Here is an 18,977-nt window from a genome sequence, read left to right as displayed (position 1 = left end):
TTGAACTCCAGGCGATCCTGCTGCCTCAGCCTCCCCATTGCTGGGATTACAAGTGTACGCCATCGTGTTCAGCTTCCCTCTGTAGTTGTGATGCACAAGCTCACACTTATATTCCCTTAGATAGAATCCAGCCACACATTTTCTCTCATCTGTGACACACGTGCACCTCCGTATCTGTAAATATGCTTGCAAATATGCAGATGTGAGCACTTGATCAAAGTCACATTTTAATATCCAGGCACATCCAAGCAGCACCAATACACACATGCAGAGATTCATTCGGATACCCAGCGTACACCCAGAAAACACACACAGCCAGGCTGGTGGTGCACAACTGTAATTTGAGCACTCAGACAGCAGAGCACTCGGACTCGGGAGGATCGCCGTGAGTTCCGGGCCAGCCTAGGCTACATAGCAAGACTCCGTTTAAGAAAAATAAGTAGGGGCTGGGGACTTAGCTCAGCGGCATAAGCGCCTGCCTTGCAAGTGTGTGGTCTTGAGTTCGATCCCTGGTACCAATAAAAAAGAAAAAGACAAAATAAATAAATAAAATAAAGAAACAAAGGAAAACACACACATACTTTGTGCTTAGTCACCTCATAAGTGTAAATGCTCACACAAAGATGAATTCAAATGTCCATCCATTTACACATGCCCAGTTTTACCTGCACAAATATACTCAGAAATGGATGCATCAAATGGTAAGGCACACACCATATACACATGTACACTTGTTATGTCCACATATACAAACTTACACACAGGCCTGGAAAGACCTAGTACTTGCACAAACACAAACACTTCACAGTTTTACACAGGTGAGAGCCACACAGCAGAGGTTTTGACACAAAACCACAATGGCTCAAATGTTAAATATTGACAAATAGGGCTTTAGGCATACCTAGGAACACTAAAAGCGTGGAGGCATGTACACATATATCTGTATGCATAACACTTTCATGCACATTTGATTCACATCACTCCCAAATACATTTGTGTGAGTACACAAACATTCAGTTCCTAAGCCAGTATGCACCTAATTACTCTCATGAATGCATTCACAAGTAGGAATCTCTCTCTCTCTTTCTCTCTCTCTCTATCTCAGGCTGCCTCAAACTTGCCATGACCCTCCTGCCTCAGCTTCACCACACCTGAATTATGAATTAAAATTCCTTGAATTTTATACCTACTCTCATCGTTTACAGACTTGGCAATCTTAGGCTCACACCATCTACTAAAATCCATAAACATATGTAAACAGATAACAAAGTTATCCTGGCACCTCCAGGGAGTGGGGCCAGACTCCCCACAGATTCTCCAATCCTTAGGTGCTGAAGCCCTTCCACAATGGAGGAGTATTGGCTCAGAACCCAGGTATATCCTCCTGTGGGACTTCACATCATTTCCAGGTAACTGGTAACAACTGAAACAGCAAGCTGCCATAACTAGTCGCTACACTGTATCACTTAGGGAATATTGCCAAGAAAAGGTCAGCCCCATTGTTCAGTGCAGACCGAATTTGTTTTTCAAATATTCTCAAACTGTGGTTCATTGAGTCCGGTGACTCTGAACCTGCTGATACAAAGGGCTAACTGTATACCCCCAAAATACATTTGGAAAACCGTGTCACACACACTTGCACGTGTGCACAGCCACATTCACACTCATATACAAATCCACTTAGTTACAAGTACATCCTCACCTACTCAGTCAGCCAACCCAGTCCACACCGCACCTATATCCACTCACAGCCACACAAGCACACTCACCAAACGGTCACTTTCCTGTACAGATCTGCCCACCCCAGGGTCTCCCCTATACTCTTGTACGGACAGAAACAGCCACATCCTTCTACAACACACAAGCACATTTAGATTTGCACAAACACATACTCATACCCACCCACAAAGCAGAGGTACACGTACACTCAATACTTTTATTCTCAGAATTCAAACATTGCTTAGGATGGCGGTGCGCACCTGTCATCCTAACATTCAAGAGGCTGAGGCAGGTGGATCACCGTGAGTGCAAGGCCAGCAGGGGCTATGTAAAATGAAAAGAGAAAAAATACAAACACTTACATAATGTGTAATTTTTGTACACATTTCCAGCGTGCATGAACACAGGCATATGCATACATGCACTGTCACGCTCATGTCAGAGAAGCACACAAGCCTGGACTGGATCTCCCCATACACTTAGCCACCATCCAAATGCATTCAGAGAGGCGTACCCACGTGAAAGACGCACATTGGGTCTTGGTTTTTTGTTTGTTTTGAATCTCCTTTTGTAGCCCAGACTGGCCCTGAACTCCCCACGTGGCCCAGGCTGGCCTCGAAACAGAGGTGATACTTTTGCCTCAGCCTCCTGCCCACTGGAGTGACGGGTGTGTACTACGACACCTGGCTGGAAGACACTCATGCCTGTGCCCTCACCAATACAGTCAGAACAGATGCATCGCTGGGTGAGGCTCACAGCCCTGTGTGGACGCCAGGGCACATATGCACGGGCACACCGGGGCCCTGGTGGCCTCCGGTGCTCCGGGCGCGCGCGTACACACACACACACACACACACACACACACACCACACGCACATTCACGCACGCGGGCATACACACGCGCGCGCGTGCGCGCGCGCTCCTTCGCAACACCCCTCCCTCCTTCCCTCCCGCCCACCGCCGCAGTCCCCCGCCCTGCCCAGTTCGGGTCGCCGCCCCGCGGGTCCTAGCCAGGCTGGGGGGCGGGGCCCGCGCAGGGCAGGGGCGGGGCGCACCTGGGCTCCGCCCCGGGGCGGAGCCGACGCAGCGTCGCGGACGCGGGCGGGCGCACCTGGCTCAGCTTCGGGGCTGCTGGGCCGGGCGGGGACGAGCGCGCGCAGCCGGCGGCGAGGAGGAGTGGGGCGCAGCGCGGAGCCGGCGCCGCAGCCCGCGTCGCCATGGTGGAGGCGGCGCCCGCGGGTCCTGGGCCGCTGCGGAGGACCTTCTTGGTGCCCGAGATCAAGTCGCTGGACCAGTACGACTTCTCGCGGGCCAAGGCGGCGGCGAGCCTGGCGTGGGTGCTGCGGGCCGCGTTCGGGGGCGCAGGTACCGCGCGGGCCGGGGGGCGCGGGCGCGGCGCGGCAGGTGCGGGGGGCGGGGCGCGGAACAATAGCGCAGGAGTCGGGGGCTCGGGGGTGCCCTATGTTCCCGGTGCCCGCGTTCCCGCAGCGCCGAGGCCTCCGGGCTTCCTGCTCGGCCGGCGCGGTGTGGACTTTGCCCGCCCGGCTGCCCGGGCGCGGTGGGGGTGGGGTTCACTCTACCGGGAGCGGGGCTTCCCAGCAGGTGAGCGGGGCGGGGTCTGCCGCCAAAGGGGTCCCTTCTAGGCTCTCGGTCCCCTCCCCCGCCGCCCTGGGACTTTGCATTGCACGCCCCCCTCCGCCTCCCCTCTGCACGCCCACATCACGCGTCTGCGGGGACCCCGAGCCCGCCGCCTCCCTGGTCTCTGTCCGCGCTGCAGGCAGCGATCCGGGAGCTCTGGGAACCCCCACCCTCATTTGGCTTTCATGGCCCCCGCCGGCTGCTGGCAGCAGAGAGTTATTGCTTCATTTTACCGAGCCCTGTGCGAGGGAAATGGCTTGTCCAGCATCGCCCAGGGTGGGAGCTCCGGCCGCAGCAAGGCCTTCTCCATGGCTGCAGAGCCTTCTCTCCTCTTCCAGGCCTAAGGGCCTGGAGAACTCGGCCACCGCCGAGAGGAGCATGCAGGATCCTCCCCGGATGATAGAGCCTCTCTCCCTCTTCCCTACCCCAACCCGCAGCTCCACCACCCCCAGGTCAGAACTGGGAGTCCCAGCCTGGCTTTGGGGAAGGCAGGGATTAATTAAGGTCTGGGCCTTCCGGGGCGCTGTGGGGGATGCCCTCCCCTCCCACGGACCTGCCCACTGGTCTTGGCACCAGCTGAGCACGGCCCCTCCCCCTCCCCAGTGGCCTTCCCAGACCAACCTGTTCTGGGTGTGAGTCCGGATGACAGCTGGTCCTCACTGGCTTTCTCCCCAGCTTGCCCCTTCCCCTCTCTCCAGGTCGGTCTTTCTGCAGCCTGCTGTGCGTGGCCTGCTCTGAAATCTGCCTGCCACAGGCATCTGCTAGACTCCTAGACTCGAAAGAGAGGGGCTGGGGTTGGGACCCGGGTCTGCCCTGCACCCCCCCCCCCCCAAGGTTATAAGGCCACAGCCAGCCAGGTTTTGCAAGTCAGAAATGAGTTTGCTTCCCAGCTCCTCTGGAATATGGAAGAATTATGCCCATTCTCCAAGCTTCTGCTGCCTCCTCGAAACAGGCCTCTGTTCACTTATTTACCCATCCCCGGAAATGTCTGTGTGGGGTGTGGCATGCAGATGGAGACCTGGGCAGCTCATGGGCAATGGGTCAGGGGTGCGAGTGTGTGGAATTCATCCCAGTGTCTGTGGCACACGGTTTGCACCAATGGATGGGCACTATGGCTGCCTGTGTGATTGACGGTGAGGCTCCTATTCATATACTGCTACTCTCATTCATCATCCCTGGGCCAGGGCACAGAGCAGAGCCTACTAATGTTATTTCATGGAAAAGATGGGAGCTGGGTGAGGAGGTGTGTGCCTATAATCCCAGCACTTGGGAGGCTGAGGTGGGAGGATCACTGTGAATTCCAGGCCAGCCTGGGCTACATAGTGAGACCCTGTCTCGAAAAGACCAACTAAAAAGAAGGGAATCCCTTGATGGTGGCTGGTAAGCTGACACCCCCAGTTCTGTACTGACTGACTCAGCTCTGGGTGCTGTGAGAGCTGTCCAGTGGCAGCTTCTACCCGAAGGTCCAGTTCAGTCTGTCTTTCGCCTGCCTGCCAGGGCAGCTGCAGGAAGTAGGGAATGAAGCTCTGCTAGATTCATGGATTGTGGGACTTCACGGATGCCCATTAGATGCCAGTGCCAGGGCAGGAGAGGGGGTTGGGTGTGAAACCAGATCAGAGCTGCTTCAGGTGATAGGATCTGTGTTGTGAAGCAGGATAGGGTGGGGTACCCCTTGAAGTCTTCCAGGAAGGGAGAGGGTAAGACTGGCCAGAGGAGAAAGGACCTGAATCTTGAAGGATGTGTGTAGGTTGTGGATCACCAGGAAATTTTCAGAAAGAACATGCAAGTCCCCAGGGGTGATGGCCAAGGGAGGCTGGAGGAGGAGGGCTTCTAGGGCCAGGGCAAGGGATCTGAGGGCAGAGGCTAGGAACTGAGAAGCCAGAGGTGCCAGGGACTGAGAAGATGATGGGACAGTGGGGGCTAGGGTTGGGGATGGGTAGCTGGATGGAGGCACAGGTGTGCGGAGACCATGCAGGCAGGTCAGGCTAATGGGCTCAGCTGAGCATTGCAATGAGATACAGGAGTCTGTGAAGTTTGGGAAATTCCTCCTCCGGGCGGACCCAGGACATGAGAGGGAGGGGGGTTATGTGGGCACTGCTGCTGGTCACTGGCCGTGTGATCCTGGGCAAGTGAGCTCAGCTCCTTGGGCTTTGATTTTCTTACCTGCACCATAGCATAAGAATAGGCGTCTCAGTCTGGGTGTGGTGAAGCATGCCTGTCATTCCAGCACTTGGGAGGCTGAGGCAGGAGGATCTTCAATTTGAGGCCAGCCTGGGCTTCAATAGCAAGTTCCAGGCTAGCCTGGGCCACACAGCAAGAGCCTATGTGTGCTAGGATTTCACTGGCTTTTTTTTTTTTTTTTTTTCCCCGTATCAGGGATTGAACTCACAACTTCATGCTTGCCAGGCAGGCACTTATGCCACTGAGCTAAATCCCCAGCCCTGGTTTATTTTTTGTTTGTTTGTTTTTTGGTGTGAAGTCTTGGATCCAATGCTCTTAGAATTCAGTGAAGCTCATGGAATAAACACATGCTAGCTATATGTGTGTGATGGAACCCAAGTCATCACATTGAGTACAGCCCTTGCCCTTTTTTCCATTTTTAATTTTGAGGCAGGGTCTCACTAAATTGCTGAAGTGCCCAGGCTGGTCTCAAATTTGCAATCCTCTTCCCTCAACCTCCCAGAGTGCTGGGATTAGAAGTGTATACATGTGGTTACTGTACTCTTGAAATGAGGCTGGGGATTTAGCTCGGTGGCATAAGTGCCTGCCTGGCAAGCGCAAGGTCCCCTCCCCCCGAAAAAAGAAAGAAAGAAAGAAAAAAAAAAAAAAAGAAATGAAGCTGGCCATAATTAAGAGATGCCGTGCATGTGAAATAAAAACAGGGTAAAATATGAACGTTTTTATATTGATCATATGGAGAAATGATAATGCCTTGGATATATATATCGGGTTGAATAGGCTATATCACTAAATTAATGTTTCTGGTTTTTTAATATGGCTACTAGAAAACTTAAAAACTCTATACATGTGTGTTACAATATACAAAGGGTGATCAAATAGTGCATATTAAGCCGGGTGTGGTGACTCATGCCTGTAATCCCAGCACTCGGGAGGATGAGGTGGGAGGATTGTTGTGAGTTCGAGACCAGCCTGGACTACAAAGTGAGCTCAAGGCCAGCCTGAACTGCATAGTGAGACCCTGTCTCAAAAAAGACCCCCCCCCAAAAAAAGTGCATATTAAACAAAGGCATTTATGACAATAAAAGATACATTGCTATTAAATCCCCTCAAAATATCTCCCCTCGCTTTAAACACACTGATCCCACTCTCCTCCTGCTTTCTGAAGCAGTTCCGAAATCCTCTTTCATAAGTGTCTTCATGAGGTGTGATCAAAAATACAGTGAATGCTGCCACTGAGTGCCATTCAGTAGGAAGCCAGGCTCATAAAAACATCACGGGGCGACCTTATTCACCAGCTCTGGCTCTTCCCCAGAGTAAAAATGGCCATGAAAAGTCATTATTTTGAAGTGATTCAAGACATCGAGGCAGCCACAACTCAGTTAAAGACAGTCATGAAAGGGGCCTTCCAGAGATGCTTCAGAAAGTGACAAACACATAGGATAAGTGTGTTCAAAGTATTTAGAGGGAGACAGTATGTTTTACTGTAATAAAAAAAATTTTTTTTGAGATCCCTGGCCTTGTACTCCCTTATGCAAACTCACGGCGATCCTCTTGCCTCAGCCTCCTAAGTGCTGGGATTATAGGTGTGTGTCACCACACCTAGCTACTGTAATAACTTTTTACTTTCAACATTCTTGGCATTTTTTTTTCTTTTGAGATGGTCTCACTGATTAAACTGGCTTTGAACTCACTAGCCCAAGCTGGCCTCAAACTCAGCCTCCGGAGTGCAGGGGTCACAGTTGTGTGCTATCATGCCCCGACAATATTGGTTGTATGTTCTGATCATACTTATTCTTTCTGCTGGACAGCTCTGCTCTGTAAAACAGTGGTTTTCACAGGTGGCAGTTTTGTCTTTCAGAGATATTTGGCAGTGTCTGGAGACATGTTTTGTTATTTCTACTTGAGAGGAGGTGCTAGTGCTATTTTGTGAGTAGCCATCAAACATCTTGCTGACATCTTACAGTGTGCAGGACAGCCTCTCCCTAACACAGAATAACTCCAAAGACCCAATAGTGCCTACCTGTTTTGAAACCCAAACATAAACAGCTATCAATTCCTCTAGTTCTCTTTGTTTACCTTGAAGGCCCTAAGAATGCCTGAGGGAAAGAAACTTGTTACATTTTGCTGATTGGAGCAGGCAGTGGCCACAGCTGAGTCTCTAGCCTCCAAGGGGCAGCTAGTGAAGCCTATTTGGGTTTGGAAGGTGTAAGAAGAGACCCACTGATCAGCTGACTGTAAGGGAGAAGGCCTGGTGATTTTGTTCCATGATGGTGATAGCACTGGGGGTCGTGGGAGATGCCTGAGGGGACAGTGGGACACCGGACTGGGCTGCTATGGGTGGGAGTCCTCAGATGGCCAGGGCTGCTGCCATGTGTGGATAGGGCAGGGCCATTTCCGGGGAGACACCGGCTCAAGAAGGGTTCTGGGAGAAGAGACGCTGGGCAGAAAGCCCAGTGGCAGCAGGGCCCCGGGTGTTCATGGGCTGTGAATTGGCCTACACTGGTGGCTTTGAGGCAGGACTGAGAAGTCTGGTCGGGGAAGCAGAGGTGGCTGCAGGTGGTCAGGAGGGGAAATCGAGCGGGAGAAACCCCTCCCTGTGAAGGTCAGAGTGAAGGTGCGGCTGCTCACAGGGTGGGAAAGGCCAGTGGGGTTCCAGGGTTGCGAAAGGTGGCAAAGCTGTGGATTTCTGTCGAGATCTCCGCGTCCTTGTGTCAAGGGCTCTTGTGGAGCCTGCTGGAAGAAGCAAATCTGGTGACCTCAGTTACACACACACACACACACCACACACACACCCCGTGTCTTCCAGACCTTTTCCTCTCCACACTTGGGTCTTGCTTGGAGCCTTTCCTCCAAATAGGGTTCACCAGGCTGCCTCTGTGCAGGGCCTCACAGCACCCTAAGTTCAGGCCCCTTGTGCTGTCTGCCAGCAGATGTCCCCAAGGGTGTAGACTTTGCTTAAGGCCTAGGTTTGAATCTCACTTCTGGCATTAAGAGCTATGTGACCTTGGACAGGTTACTTACCCTCTCTCTGCCTCCTGCAGGAGGGTTGTTGTGATTGCAATCGCAGGTGCTTTTCTCTTTGTTCGAGGCCTGAGATTCTGCTTAGCCAGTCGTGGGAGCTCCCTCCTGAGTTCTCTTCTATTCTTTGGCACCCGAAGCCCCCTTTGTCCAGGGCAATGTCTCCTTTCCTCTGGCAAACTGCCCATCTCATCGTCCTCCCTGGAGCCAACCCCCCAGCCCAGGGTCGTCGCATGTGACGAGGTCTGCGTGGCCCTGACCCCCTTTCCCTGCGCGCAGAGCACGTGCCGCCGGAGCTGTGGGAGCCCTTCTACACCGACCAGTACGCACAGGAGCACGTGAAGCCCCCGGTCACCCGGCTGCTGCTATCTGCCGAACTCTACTGCCGGGCCTGGCGCCAGGCGCTGCCGCAGCTCGAAGCCCCTCCCAACCCCTCAGCGCTGTTGGCCCTGCTGTCTCGGAGGGGCACTGTGCCCTCGCTCCCTGATCGCCCAGTGTGCGAGGCGGACCTGAGACACCAGCCCATTCTCATGGTAGGCCTGCCTCGCCCTTTAAGCCCTGCCCACTAGGCCTGGCTCCTCCCCTTGACCTCTCACCCTAAGGCCTAGGCCCTCACCCAATGGGCTTCACCCTAATGACCTACGTCTTCCTGCCAAGCTAGCCTACTTCCCTCGGGTTCCACCCATCATGTATAGCCCCTCCCACAAGCCATAGTAGCCCCGCCCCCAATGTTTCCCACCAATTACACCTTCACTCATTAGGCCTGGCTCCACCTTCTAGACTTAGTTTCACTTACCAAATTCCGCCAAGCTTTGCTTCTATTATCAGTCATAGCCCCGCCCACCAGTCCTAGCCCTTCCCTTCAATGTTCCCTGCCAATTAGACCTAGCTCCTCCCCTCAGGCTCCACCCAGTAGGTGTGTCCCCTCCTTCTAAGCCTAGTTCCATCTATCAGACTAAATCCTTTCCATGCATTGTGTCCATCCCAGTCTTGGCCCCTCTCTCTGGAAGTCACAGAGGGCCTTGACCTCCCGGCACCGCCGAGCTATCCTAGGCCTCTGAGCCTTGCGCATCCTGTGTGGCTCTTCCATTCCTGCCTGCTTTCTGTCCTCAAGGTTCCACCCATCAGCCCCTAGCCCTGCCCACACAAGCCACACCCACTGTGGCCTGGGAGGCCGGGAGACCTCCCATGCCCTTGGCTTCAGCCTGCAGTTTGGCCCCCACAGGGAGCCCACCTAGCAGTCATCGATGCCCTTATGGTGGCCTTCGCCTTCGAGTGGACGAAGACGCTGCCCGGTCCCCTGGCTCTGCCTAGCTTGGAGCACAAACTGCTGCTCTGGGTGGAATCGGTAGGTGGAGCGTCGCAAGGGCGGGGAGACATTGGTGGGTGCAGTGACCACGCACGGCTGACTTCTCCCTGGTCTGCAGACCGTCCGGAGGCTGCAGGAGAAAACTGAGCAAGAAGCAGCACAGCGTGCCTCTCCCGCTGCTCCTGCTGATGGGGCAGCGCCGGCGCAGCCCTCGGTGAGGCTGGGGCGGCAGGCCGAGGGCGCTGGTGACGGAGGGCTGGGCGGTGGGGCTGGGCCGCGGCTCCCGGCCCATCCTGAGCTGGGGAGGCTGGAGGTGACTTCTCTTTCTCTCTCTCTCTGCCCTGTCCCCTGCTCCGGCCCCCGCTGTCCCCCTTTCTGCCCCTCTGGCATCAGTGTCCCACGCGCTGGTATTGGAAGCTGGTCCCTGTAAGTGGGGCTGTCTGTCACTTTGTCTGCCGGCCCTGCTTGTCGCTGTCTGTCCGTGTGTGCCTGCCTTGTCTGCACCCTCCCTTGTCTTCCTCCAGCTGTGAGCAAAGGAGTTGGGACCCCACCCCTGGGGACAGGGCAATCCAGTAAGAGAAGGGGAGGGATCTTGGCGAACCACAGAGCGCCAATCCCATCCCACGGATGTTCAAGTTTCCCATGAATCGTGAGGGCAAAGCCTCCCCAGTCTCAGAGAGCATCCCCCTTGGAGCCAGTGCTCAGCCAGCTCTGGAGAGCCCCCAGCCTGCCAGACCTGCGGAGTCTGGCCCCAGTAGGTAGGGCACGTAGAGATCTCCCTAGCTAAGAGGAAGTCCCCCAAACGCAGAAGATAGAAGCAACTTCCTAACTCAGGTCTTCAGTTTCCTTAAGCAGGGATGAAAACCCAGCTGTAGCAGGAGGCCTTTTCTCCAAGCCTGAAGCTCTATCACTCTCTCTGCCCATAATTAGCTATGTGACCTTGCACAAGTGTCTGATCCCCTCTGTGCTTCATAGAGTGCATCACTGTGGCAGAGAAAGGGAAGTTTGGGGACCTTTGGGGGTTGGGCAAATCCCCACCTTTGCTCATGTCTTTCCCCTCACCCTGGGGTCTGGGTCGGGAGGCTCCTTCCCTGCCTACCTGCTTACTCCGCGTCCTCTCCCTGAGCCGAGCCGGGGGCTGCATCTCTTCTGGGAGGAGGGGTCCCTGCATGGGAGGCTGCTCTGTGGGGTCCCTCAGGGCTGGGAGGAGCTGGGGTCCCTAAAGCCGGCCAGAGCGCAGTCAGGGAGCTGGATGGCTAGGACAGGGGTCAGGACTCCTCCCCCAGAGTGGGCTTCGGGGCCCAGCAGGTCAGCACCCCTCCCCCTGCTGACAGCCGCTCCTCTCCCCCCAGCACGCAATTGCCTTCTGTTTGAAGGAGTCGGGGAGCAAACCCCCCATGGTAATGTATCCCCCACCCCGGGGTCCCAGGAGTCCCTGTCCCCGGTCCCCGCTGCTGGCTCGCTGCTCGCAGATGCCGCCTCGCCTCGCTGCCGTCCCTCCCTGCTCCAGGCTGCCCTCCTCCATTCTGGCTCTGGGACCCCTGGCTTCCTGCCCCTCACAGCAGAAACCCCAGGCCTCCCCCCAGCCTGCATGTGCTGACCCGGGGGGCCCAACCCCATGGCTCACCTCACCTGGCTCTTGTTCACAGATCCGCTACCGCAAGGACCGCGCCGTGGCCCGCCGAGCTCCCTGCTTCCCGTCTGTGACCACCATCCAGGACCTGGCCAGTGGTGCCGCATTGGCTGCCACCATCCACTGTTATTGCCCCCAGCTGTTACGTCTTGAGGGTGAGTAGAGAGGTGGGCACCCATCCTGGGATGCTGAGGTCTTAAGACCCAGGCTCCAGGGAGACCAGGAGCATGTAGTCCTTACGGCTGCAACTCTGGAGTCTGCAGACCTGGGTTCGCATCTATCTTTCTTTCCTAATTAGCTGTGCAACCTCATACACGTGTCTAAACCTCTCTGCATCATAGAATTCTCTGCTGCAGCAGGTCTGTGGGCCAGACCCAGGTTAGATGCCACAGATTCTGTGAGAACAATAGGGGCATGTTTCTGACCTCATGCCCCGTGTCACATACTCACTGGAGAGACAGACATAAATTCTTGCCAGGCATAGTGGTGCCAGCACGTGGGAGGCTGAGGCAGGACAATCATTTGCAAGTTCAAGACCAGCCTGGGCTACAAAGTGAGCTCAAGGCCAGCCTGAACTGCATAGCAAGACCCTGTCTCCAAAAGACAAAGAACAAGAAAACAATTCTCCCATGAGTTCCTTGTAGATTAGGTGCCTGGAAGGTGGCGGGTAGTTAGGAAAGCGTTTTGAGTTGAAATCTTTTTTTTTTTTTTTTTTGCTTAAGACAAGATCTCACTATGTGGCCCAGCTGGCCTTGAACTCACAGTGATCCTCTCAGACCTGAGGTTACAGGTGTGTGCCTCTGTGTCTAGCCTCAGCTGAGCTCTTGAGGGGCTGAGGTACCCCTTGCGGAGAGCCCCTGGCCTGCACTAGATCCTCCCTGTGTGGAGGTGGCTGAGCCCCCTGGGGCCCTGAGCCCTTCACAGAGTGGAGACCTGGGCCTGCTGTCCCTGCAGAGGTCTGCCTCAAGGACCCCATGTCAGTGGCCGACAGCCTGTACAACCTGCAGCTGGTGCAGGATTTCTGTGCCTCCCGCCTCCCCCGTGGCTGCCCACTGTCCCTTGAAGACCTGCTTTACGTCCCGCCGCCCCTCAAGGTATGGCAGCTTGGGGCTGAGGGGTGCTGACATGGGCATCCAGGGCTGTTACAGGGCGAGGCTGACCCTCTATCCCACCTCCAGGTCAACCTGGTGGTGCTGCTCGCCGAAATGTACACATGCTTCGAGGTGCTGAAACCCGACTTCGTACAGGCCAAGGACTTACCCGATGGGCATGGTGAGCCTAAGGTCCTGAGGCCAGGGTTCCGGAGGGGGCTGGGAGGCCACGCCCCACCTGACCCTTTGCTCTGTGCCGCAGCCACCTCCCCCTGGGGCACCGAGGCCTCCCCCTCCCAGAACAATAGTGGCAGCAGGTATGGGGTAATCTCAGCCCTGGGGAGCTGGCATGGGTGGGGCACCTGGGAGAGGTTGGGGTGGGGGGCGTCCCAAGATTAAAGTCTGTCTCTCCCCAGTTCTCCTGTCTTCAACTTCCGTCACCCACTCCTGTCACCTGGCGGCTCTCAGTCCCCACTTCGGGGATCCACAGGTGAGGAGTCGGGGAGGCTTCTGTCACTGGTACCTCCCCACAAAGATGCCGCAGCATTCTCTCGTGACCCTTCCAGTGGGCTTCCCCTGGGTCTATCTGGAGCCCCTGGGTGACTTCCTGGTTGACACCCTTTAGTGCCAGTTTCTGGAAACCCCTGTTCTGCTAGACACTTAATGACCCCTCACGGGTACACAGCAGTCTCTCGGGGAAGCCTGACACACCCAGGGCCCTGTGACCCCATGGTGACCACTCTGCCCCTCCTTAGGCTCCCTGAAGTCCTCCCCGTCCATGTCCCACATGGAGGCCCTCGGCAAGGCCTGGAACCGTCAGCTCAGGTGAGCATGTGTGCGGGCCCCTTGAGTATGGGTGGCAGGGCCAGGCCGGGCCAGGTCGGGCGGGATGGAGGTGGCTCCAGGGGCTGACCCATCCCTCTGGCCGTCCAGCCGTCCCCTCTCCCAGGCTGTGTCGTTCAGCACCCCCTTTGGCCTGGACAGCGATGTGGACATCGTCATGGGAGACCCCGTCCTGCTGCGCTCAGTCAGCTCGGACAGCCTGGGCCCCCCGCGTCCAGTGCCCGCAGCTCGGACCCCCGCCCAGCCAACCCCAGAGCCCGGCGATCTGCCCACCATTGAGGAGGCCTTGCAGATCATCCACAGTGCCGAGCCCCGGCTTCTCCCAGATGGTGCTGCTGATGGCAGCTTCTACCTCCACTCTCCTGAGGGCTCCTCAAAACCGCCACTGTCCTCCTCCTACCCACCTATGGGGGCCTCAAAACTGCTTTCTGATAGGCTCCCCAAACCACCTGTTTATGTGTCCCATCCAGAGGTCCCCTTGAAACCGTCTTCTTGCCCAGCAAGGGAAGTATTGAAGCCACCAGCCCCAGCAGAGGGGTCCCCGAAGGCGGCTGCTTTGTCCCCCGCAGCCACCAACTCTGAAGTCAAAATGACCAGCTTTGCTGAACGCAAGAAACAGCTTGTAAAAGCCGAGGAGGCTGGAGTAGGGTCCCCCAACTCTACACCGATAGCACCTGAGGCCCTAAGCTCAGAGATGAGTGAACTGGGAGCCCGACTGGAGGAGAAACGCCGGGCCATAGAGGCCCAGAAGCGTCGCATCGAAGCCATCTTTGCCAAGCACCGCCAGCGGCTGGGCAAGAGCGCCTTCCTGCAAGTGCAACCTCGGGAGGCCGCTGGGGAGGCGGAGGTGGAGGCTGACGCTGGGCCCGCTGGAGGGGAGCGGCCAGCAGGTGAGGGCCAGGGCGAGCCGTCCTCACGGACCAAGTCGGTGACCTTCTCTGCGGAGCTGGGCCCTGAGCCCCCTGAGGGGCTGGGGGACTACAACCTAGCGGTCAGCAAGCTGAGCGCCGCCCTGAGCTCGCTGCAGCGGGACATGCAGAGGCTCACGGACCAGCAGCAGCGGCTTCTAGCCCCACCGGAGGCCCCTGGACCTGCCCCGCCGCCTGCTGCCTGGGTCATCCCCGGTCCCACGACAGGACCCAAAGCTGCATCCCCCAGCCCTGCCCGGCGAGCCCCGGCCGCCCGGCGCAGCCCAGGGCCTGGCCCCAACCCGACATCTCGAAGTCCCAAACATGCACGGCCGGCAGAGCTGAGGCTGGCGCCCCTGACCCGGGTGCTCACGCCCCCCAATGATGTAGACAGTCTCCCCCACTTGCGCAAGTTTTCACCAAGCCAGGTGCCTGTACAAACGCGCTCCTCCATCCTCCTGGCGGAGGAGATGCCACCTGAGGAGCCCGTGACCCGGCCTGCCCTCATAGAGATCCCCCTGGCCAGCCTGGGAGATCCTGCTGTGGAGGCAGACGGAGATGGGAGCCCCCCCGGGGCTGAGGATTCCTTGGAGGAGGAGGTGTCTTCTGAGGGAGAGCCCCGGACTGGGCTTGGATTCTTCTATAAGGTGAGCCAGTCACTTGAGCAGGAGGGGGGGGGACGGGATAGACAGATGGCCAAGAAGTGGGGACATCTGGGGTGGGCTTAGGTACAGTGAGGTGAGTAGAGAGAGGGTTAGGGGCTTTCCTGGTGGATAGGCGGGCTGGTGGACAAAGGATGGAAGGTGGGTAGATGGATGGGGAGAGGGATTGGATGTGTAGATGGACGAATAGATGGATTGAGTGGTTGGATACAATGGCAGCGGATGGATGGGTGGGTGGGTGGATTGACAGGTAAAAGGGTGCATAGAAGGTGGGTGGGTGGGCACATAGATGGACTGGGTAGTTGGATAGAAAGTGGAGGGATGGGTAAGTATAATAGATGGATAGGGTGGTTAGATATAAGGGGTAGAGGGATAGGTAGGTGGATGGGTCGATGGGTCGATTGGATTGACAAGTGGACAAACGGATGGATAGAGTGGTTGGATACAAGGAAGGGGTAGAAGGATGGGTAGGTAGGTGGGTGGACAGACAGGTGAAAAGATGGACTCTAGAAAGTGGGCAGGTGGATCAGTGGTGAGGGGGTAGTAGATTGGCTGGGGTGATAGCCAGGTATGAATGAACAGAAAGGAATGGGCGGCCAGCCGTACAGAACAATGGGGCGGATGGAAGGACGGGAGAGCTGGATGGTAGATGGATGGACAAGTGGTTGAAGGCTGAGTGGTGGACAGGTGGTGGGGGCGGTTGGTTGGACAGACAGGCCCAGGGCTTTTGTGGTGTTTCCTCTTAGTGTGCCTCGCCACCTTCTGACCCTGCCCATGTTGGGTCATTCTCCGTTAACACAGGCTTGGCTCCCAGGGTTAGGCTTAGCATCCCCTGCCTGTACAGTTGCCTGAGCTGTCTGCTGCCTCCCCAGGCCCTGACCATTTTCCCCTGAGCAGTCAGGGACTGGGCTTCTCCTCCTTGCTCTTAGGATGAAAGCCTTTCCCATTGTGTAGTTCTGTCCTCATCTCTGACCTCATTGTTCTCCCATTCTCTCTCTGCCAAGTTGGTTCTGACCTCAGGGCCTTTGCACTTATAGTTCTCACTTCCTGGAACATTGTCACCCCATGCCTCTGCCTTGGGTTGAGGCAGCAGGTGTGAGTCAGGTCTGGTGCCCTTCCAGGGTATGGTAGGGTAGGTCTTACCCCAAAGTACGGCCCCATGCACATTCTTCCCACTGGGCACCCAGGACTTCCCTCTCACTCTGGGGTATACACAGAGTATGCACCAGCTGAATACATGGAAATCACTTCTAAAAGACAAGCAGGTGGCCGGCCAGGTGGGGAGGAGCAGCCACCTGGACTCCTGTCTTCCCCAGGACAAAGACAAGCCCGAGGACGAGATGGCCCAGAAGCGGGCCAGCCTGCTGGAGCGGCAACAGCGGCGGGCAGAGGAGGCCCGAAAGCGCAAGCAGTGGCAGGAGGCTGAGAAGGAGCAGCGGAGAGAGGAGGCTGTGAGGTGGGGACGGCCGGGCCCAGCCCCGGGGTGGGGGTCCCTGGCCTCTGTCCCTGGTGGTGGCTCCAGGCTGGTTCTGACCACTCGATTTTGGATCTGCAGGCTGGTACATGACGGGGCCCCCGTGGCTCCCATAGCTCCTGCGTCGGCACCCTCAGCTCCTGTAGCTCTCATGGCGGCAGCGGCAGCCCCGGCCCCCGGCCCGGTCCCGGCCCCAGCCTCTCGGGTCCCAGCAGAGGAGGAGGTGGGACCCCGTCGAGGAGAATTCACAAGGCTGGAGTATGAGCGCCGGGCCCAGCTAAAGCTGATGGATGACCTGGAGAAGGTGCTGAGGCCCCGGGCTGTGGGGGCCGGAGGGCCAGGTCGGGGTGGGCGGAGGGCCCCCCGGCCACGCTCTGGCTGCTGTGATGACTCGGCCCTGGCGCGAAGCCCAGCTCGTGGCCTGCTGGGTGAGGACCATGGCTGGGGGTCACGGTGAGGGTGCAGGATATGGGTGGTGAGGTCTGCTGTGGAGCGTGACTCTAGCTGTTTCCCAAGGGCTTCCACAGGCATGTGGGGGGCTGTGGTAGGGGAGGGGCCCTCTCTTCCTCGGGTATGTGGGGTGAGGGCACAGTGGGCCAGGGCAGCATCAGTGGGCTGCAGTCTTGGCGGGCGGACCCTGTACCATGGCTGGCAGCAGGGCCAGGGCTTGGTGGGGCCTGACTGAGCTGTCCTTTCCCAGGCTCGAGGCTCAGCAAGGTCTACTCACAGTCTACCCTGTCCCTATCCACCGTGGCCAACGAGGCCCCCAATCACCTCGGTGTGAAGAGGTCCACGTCCCGGTGAGTGCTGCCAGTGGGGTGGGCAGGGGTCTCAAGCTGGTGCCCTTTAAGGGCCATGCGTGAACCAGGGTGGGCTTTGGCGTGGACAGGGGATAGCGTGGACAGGGGATACCGAGGAGGTGGAGATCCCAGGAATGTGCCTCTGCACACTGACGCAGTGGGCCATGCCAGGGACGAGTCCGGCAGGCCCTGTGGGGACATCTGGGGTACACGCCTGCCTCTCACCTTGCCCTTCTGTACCGGAAGTCCGTGCCCACTGCTCACCCCTCCCCGTCCTTCCCACCCTGCCCCAACTGCAGGGCTCCGTCGCCGTCAGGCCTCATGTCCCCAAGCCGGCTGCAGGGCCCCCGGGACCGCGAGTGGGAGAACGGCAGCAATGCCTCCTCCCCGGCCTCGGTGCCTGAGTACACAGGTAAGTGGAAGCGCAGGGCGGAGTGACGGCAGCACCCTGTGGCCTGTGCTCATCTCACTGACCGTGCTGACCATCCCGCCCTCCAGGTCCACGACTGTACAAGGAGCCCAGCGCCAAGTCCAACAAATTCATCATCCACAACGCCCTGTCGCACTGCTGCCTGGCGGGCAAGGTGAACGAGCCCCAGAAGAACCGCATCCTGGAGGTGGGCTGCGCCTGCGTGAAGGGGCGGGGCCTGTTTGGGGGCGGGGCCTGGGCCATGTGGCGGGCCTGCAGCTGCGTAGGGTGGGGGTGGGAGTGGGAGTGGGGGTGGGGGTGGGGGCGGGGGCGCGTGCGGTAGGGCCCAATCCAAGGCCTGCATCGCTCAAAAATTCCAACCTCTCTAGGAGATTGAGAAGAGCAAGGCCAACCATTTCCTGATCCTCTTCCGGGACTCCAGCTGCCAGTTCCGGGCGCTCTACACACTGTCAGGGGAGACTGAGGAGCTGTCACGGCTGGCAGGCTACGGACCCCGCACCGTCACACCTGCCATGGTCGAAGGCATCTACAAGTACAACTCTGACCGCAAGCGTTTCACCCAGATCCCGGCCAAGACCATGTCCATGAGCGTGGACGCCTTCACCATCCAGGGACACCTCTGGCAGAGCAAAAAGCCCACCACTCCCAAGAAAGGGGGCAGCACCCCGAAATAGCCCGCTGGGGGCAGTGCCCTCCCGGAGGCGTTGTCCCATGTTCTGTCCGTCTCCATCGGCGTCTGGGTGGGGCTGGAGCCCCCACCCCTGAGTCTGGTCCTGCTGTGGGGGCTGAGCTGGGAGTCTCAGGGACTCAGAGCTCAGCTGGGTCCCCTTGTCTGTCCTCCCCACCTTCTTGAATAAAATAACTGGAAGACCGGTGGAGCCGGGTCACCTCCCTGAGGCTGCCTGGGTTTCGGTCTCTCCACCAGCGCTCATTTGTCTCTTCTGCCCCCTTGATGACCCCATGTGGCTGGCGCCCAGCTCTGCCAACCCCTCCTCCCCAGGGACGCTTCTCAGCTGAGTCTGGCTCCCCTGCCCTGTGCCCCTGCGTCTTGCCCTGGCATTGGTTCCTGTGTGGCTAGTGTCCCTGGCCTCTGGCCTGAGGCCAGATTCTAACTCGATCCCGAGTTCCCCGGGCCAGCTCATCTGTTTCTAGGCTTGGTTACTGCATCCTGGCCAGGGATCCTGTGCTTCCCTCGTCTAAGCCCCACCCCCGAGGCTCTGGTTGCTGCCACCAGGTATCTAGGTGCAGAGCCGGCCGTGCAGCCTGGACCC

At 57.6% G+C, this 18,977-nt stretch overlaps 1 protein-coding gene and 1 long non-coding RNA gene across 6 annotated transcripts; one reads left to right on the top strand and one right to left on the bottom strand.

Moving 5' to 3' along the window:
- Positions 1-321: 321 nt before the first annotated feature.
- LOC134471004 (uncharacterized) lies at positions 322-4,413 on the bottom strand. Its single transcript, XR_010040311.1, has 2 exons — positions 3,979-4,413; positions 322-3,705 (listed from the first exon to the last, which is right to left on the bottom strand). It is a non-coding gene; the product is annotated as an uncharacterized LOC134471004 (long non-coding RNA).
- On the top strand, positions 2,824-18,637 carry Camsap3 (calmodulin regulated spectrin associated protein family member 3). 5 transcript variants are annotated; one of them, XM_063228383.1, is made up of 19 exons: positions 2,824-3,084; positions 8,836-9,089; positions 9,782-9,904; positions 9,984-10,079; positions 10,259-10,291; positions 11,218-11,265; positions 11,515-11,653; positions 12,453-12,592; positions 12,677-12,770; positions 12,852-12,906; positions 13,006-13,079; positions 13,345-13,414; positions 13,574-14,987; positions 16,319-16,458; positions 16,558-16,904; positions 17,177-17,276; positions 17,576-17,688; positions 17,775-17,893; positions 18,075-18,637. In XM_063228383.1, the coding sequence occupies exons 1-19, from the start codon at positions 2,937-2,939 to the stop codon at positions 18,378-18,380; spliced, it is 3,813 nt and encodes a 1,270-aa protein (XP_063084453.1). In that variant the 5' UTR covers positions 2,824-2,936; the 3' UTR covers positions 18,381-18,637. The 5 variants fall into 5 exon arrangements, with proteins under 5 accessions (XP_063084453.1, XP_063084450.1, XP_063084451.1 ...); XM_063228380.1 differs by having other exon boundaries at positions 2,825-3,084; positions 13,523-14,987; XM_063228381.1 differs by lacking the exon at positions 10,259-10,291 and having other exon boundaries at positions 2,825-3,084; positions 13,523-14,987.
- The last annotated feature ends 340 nt before the right edge of the window (positions 18,638-18,977 follow it).

This window comes from Cavia porcellus, unplaced genomic scaffold (genome assembly GCF_034190915.1).
Source record: "Cavia porcellus strain 051 isolate PalLab524CR breed Dunkin Hartley unplaced genomic scaffold, mCavPor4.1 scaffold_17, whole genome shotgun sequence".
Classification (NCBI taxonomy): domain Eukaryota; kingdom Metazoa; phylum Chordata; class Mammalia; order Rodentia; family Caviidae; genus Cavia; species Cavia porcellus.
Note: the sequence above shows the minus strand (reverse complement) of the source record. Positions and strands in the feature narration are given on the sequence as shown.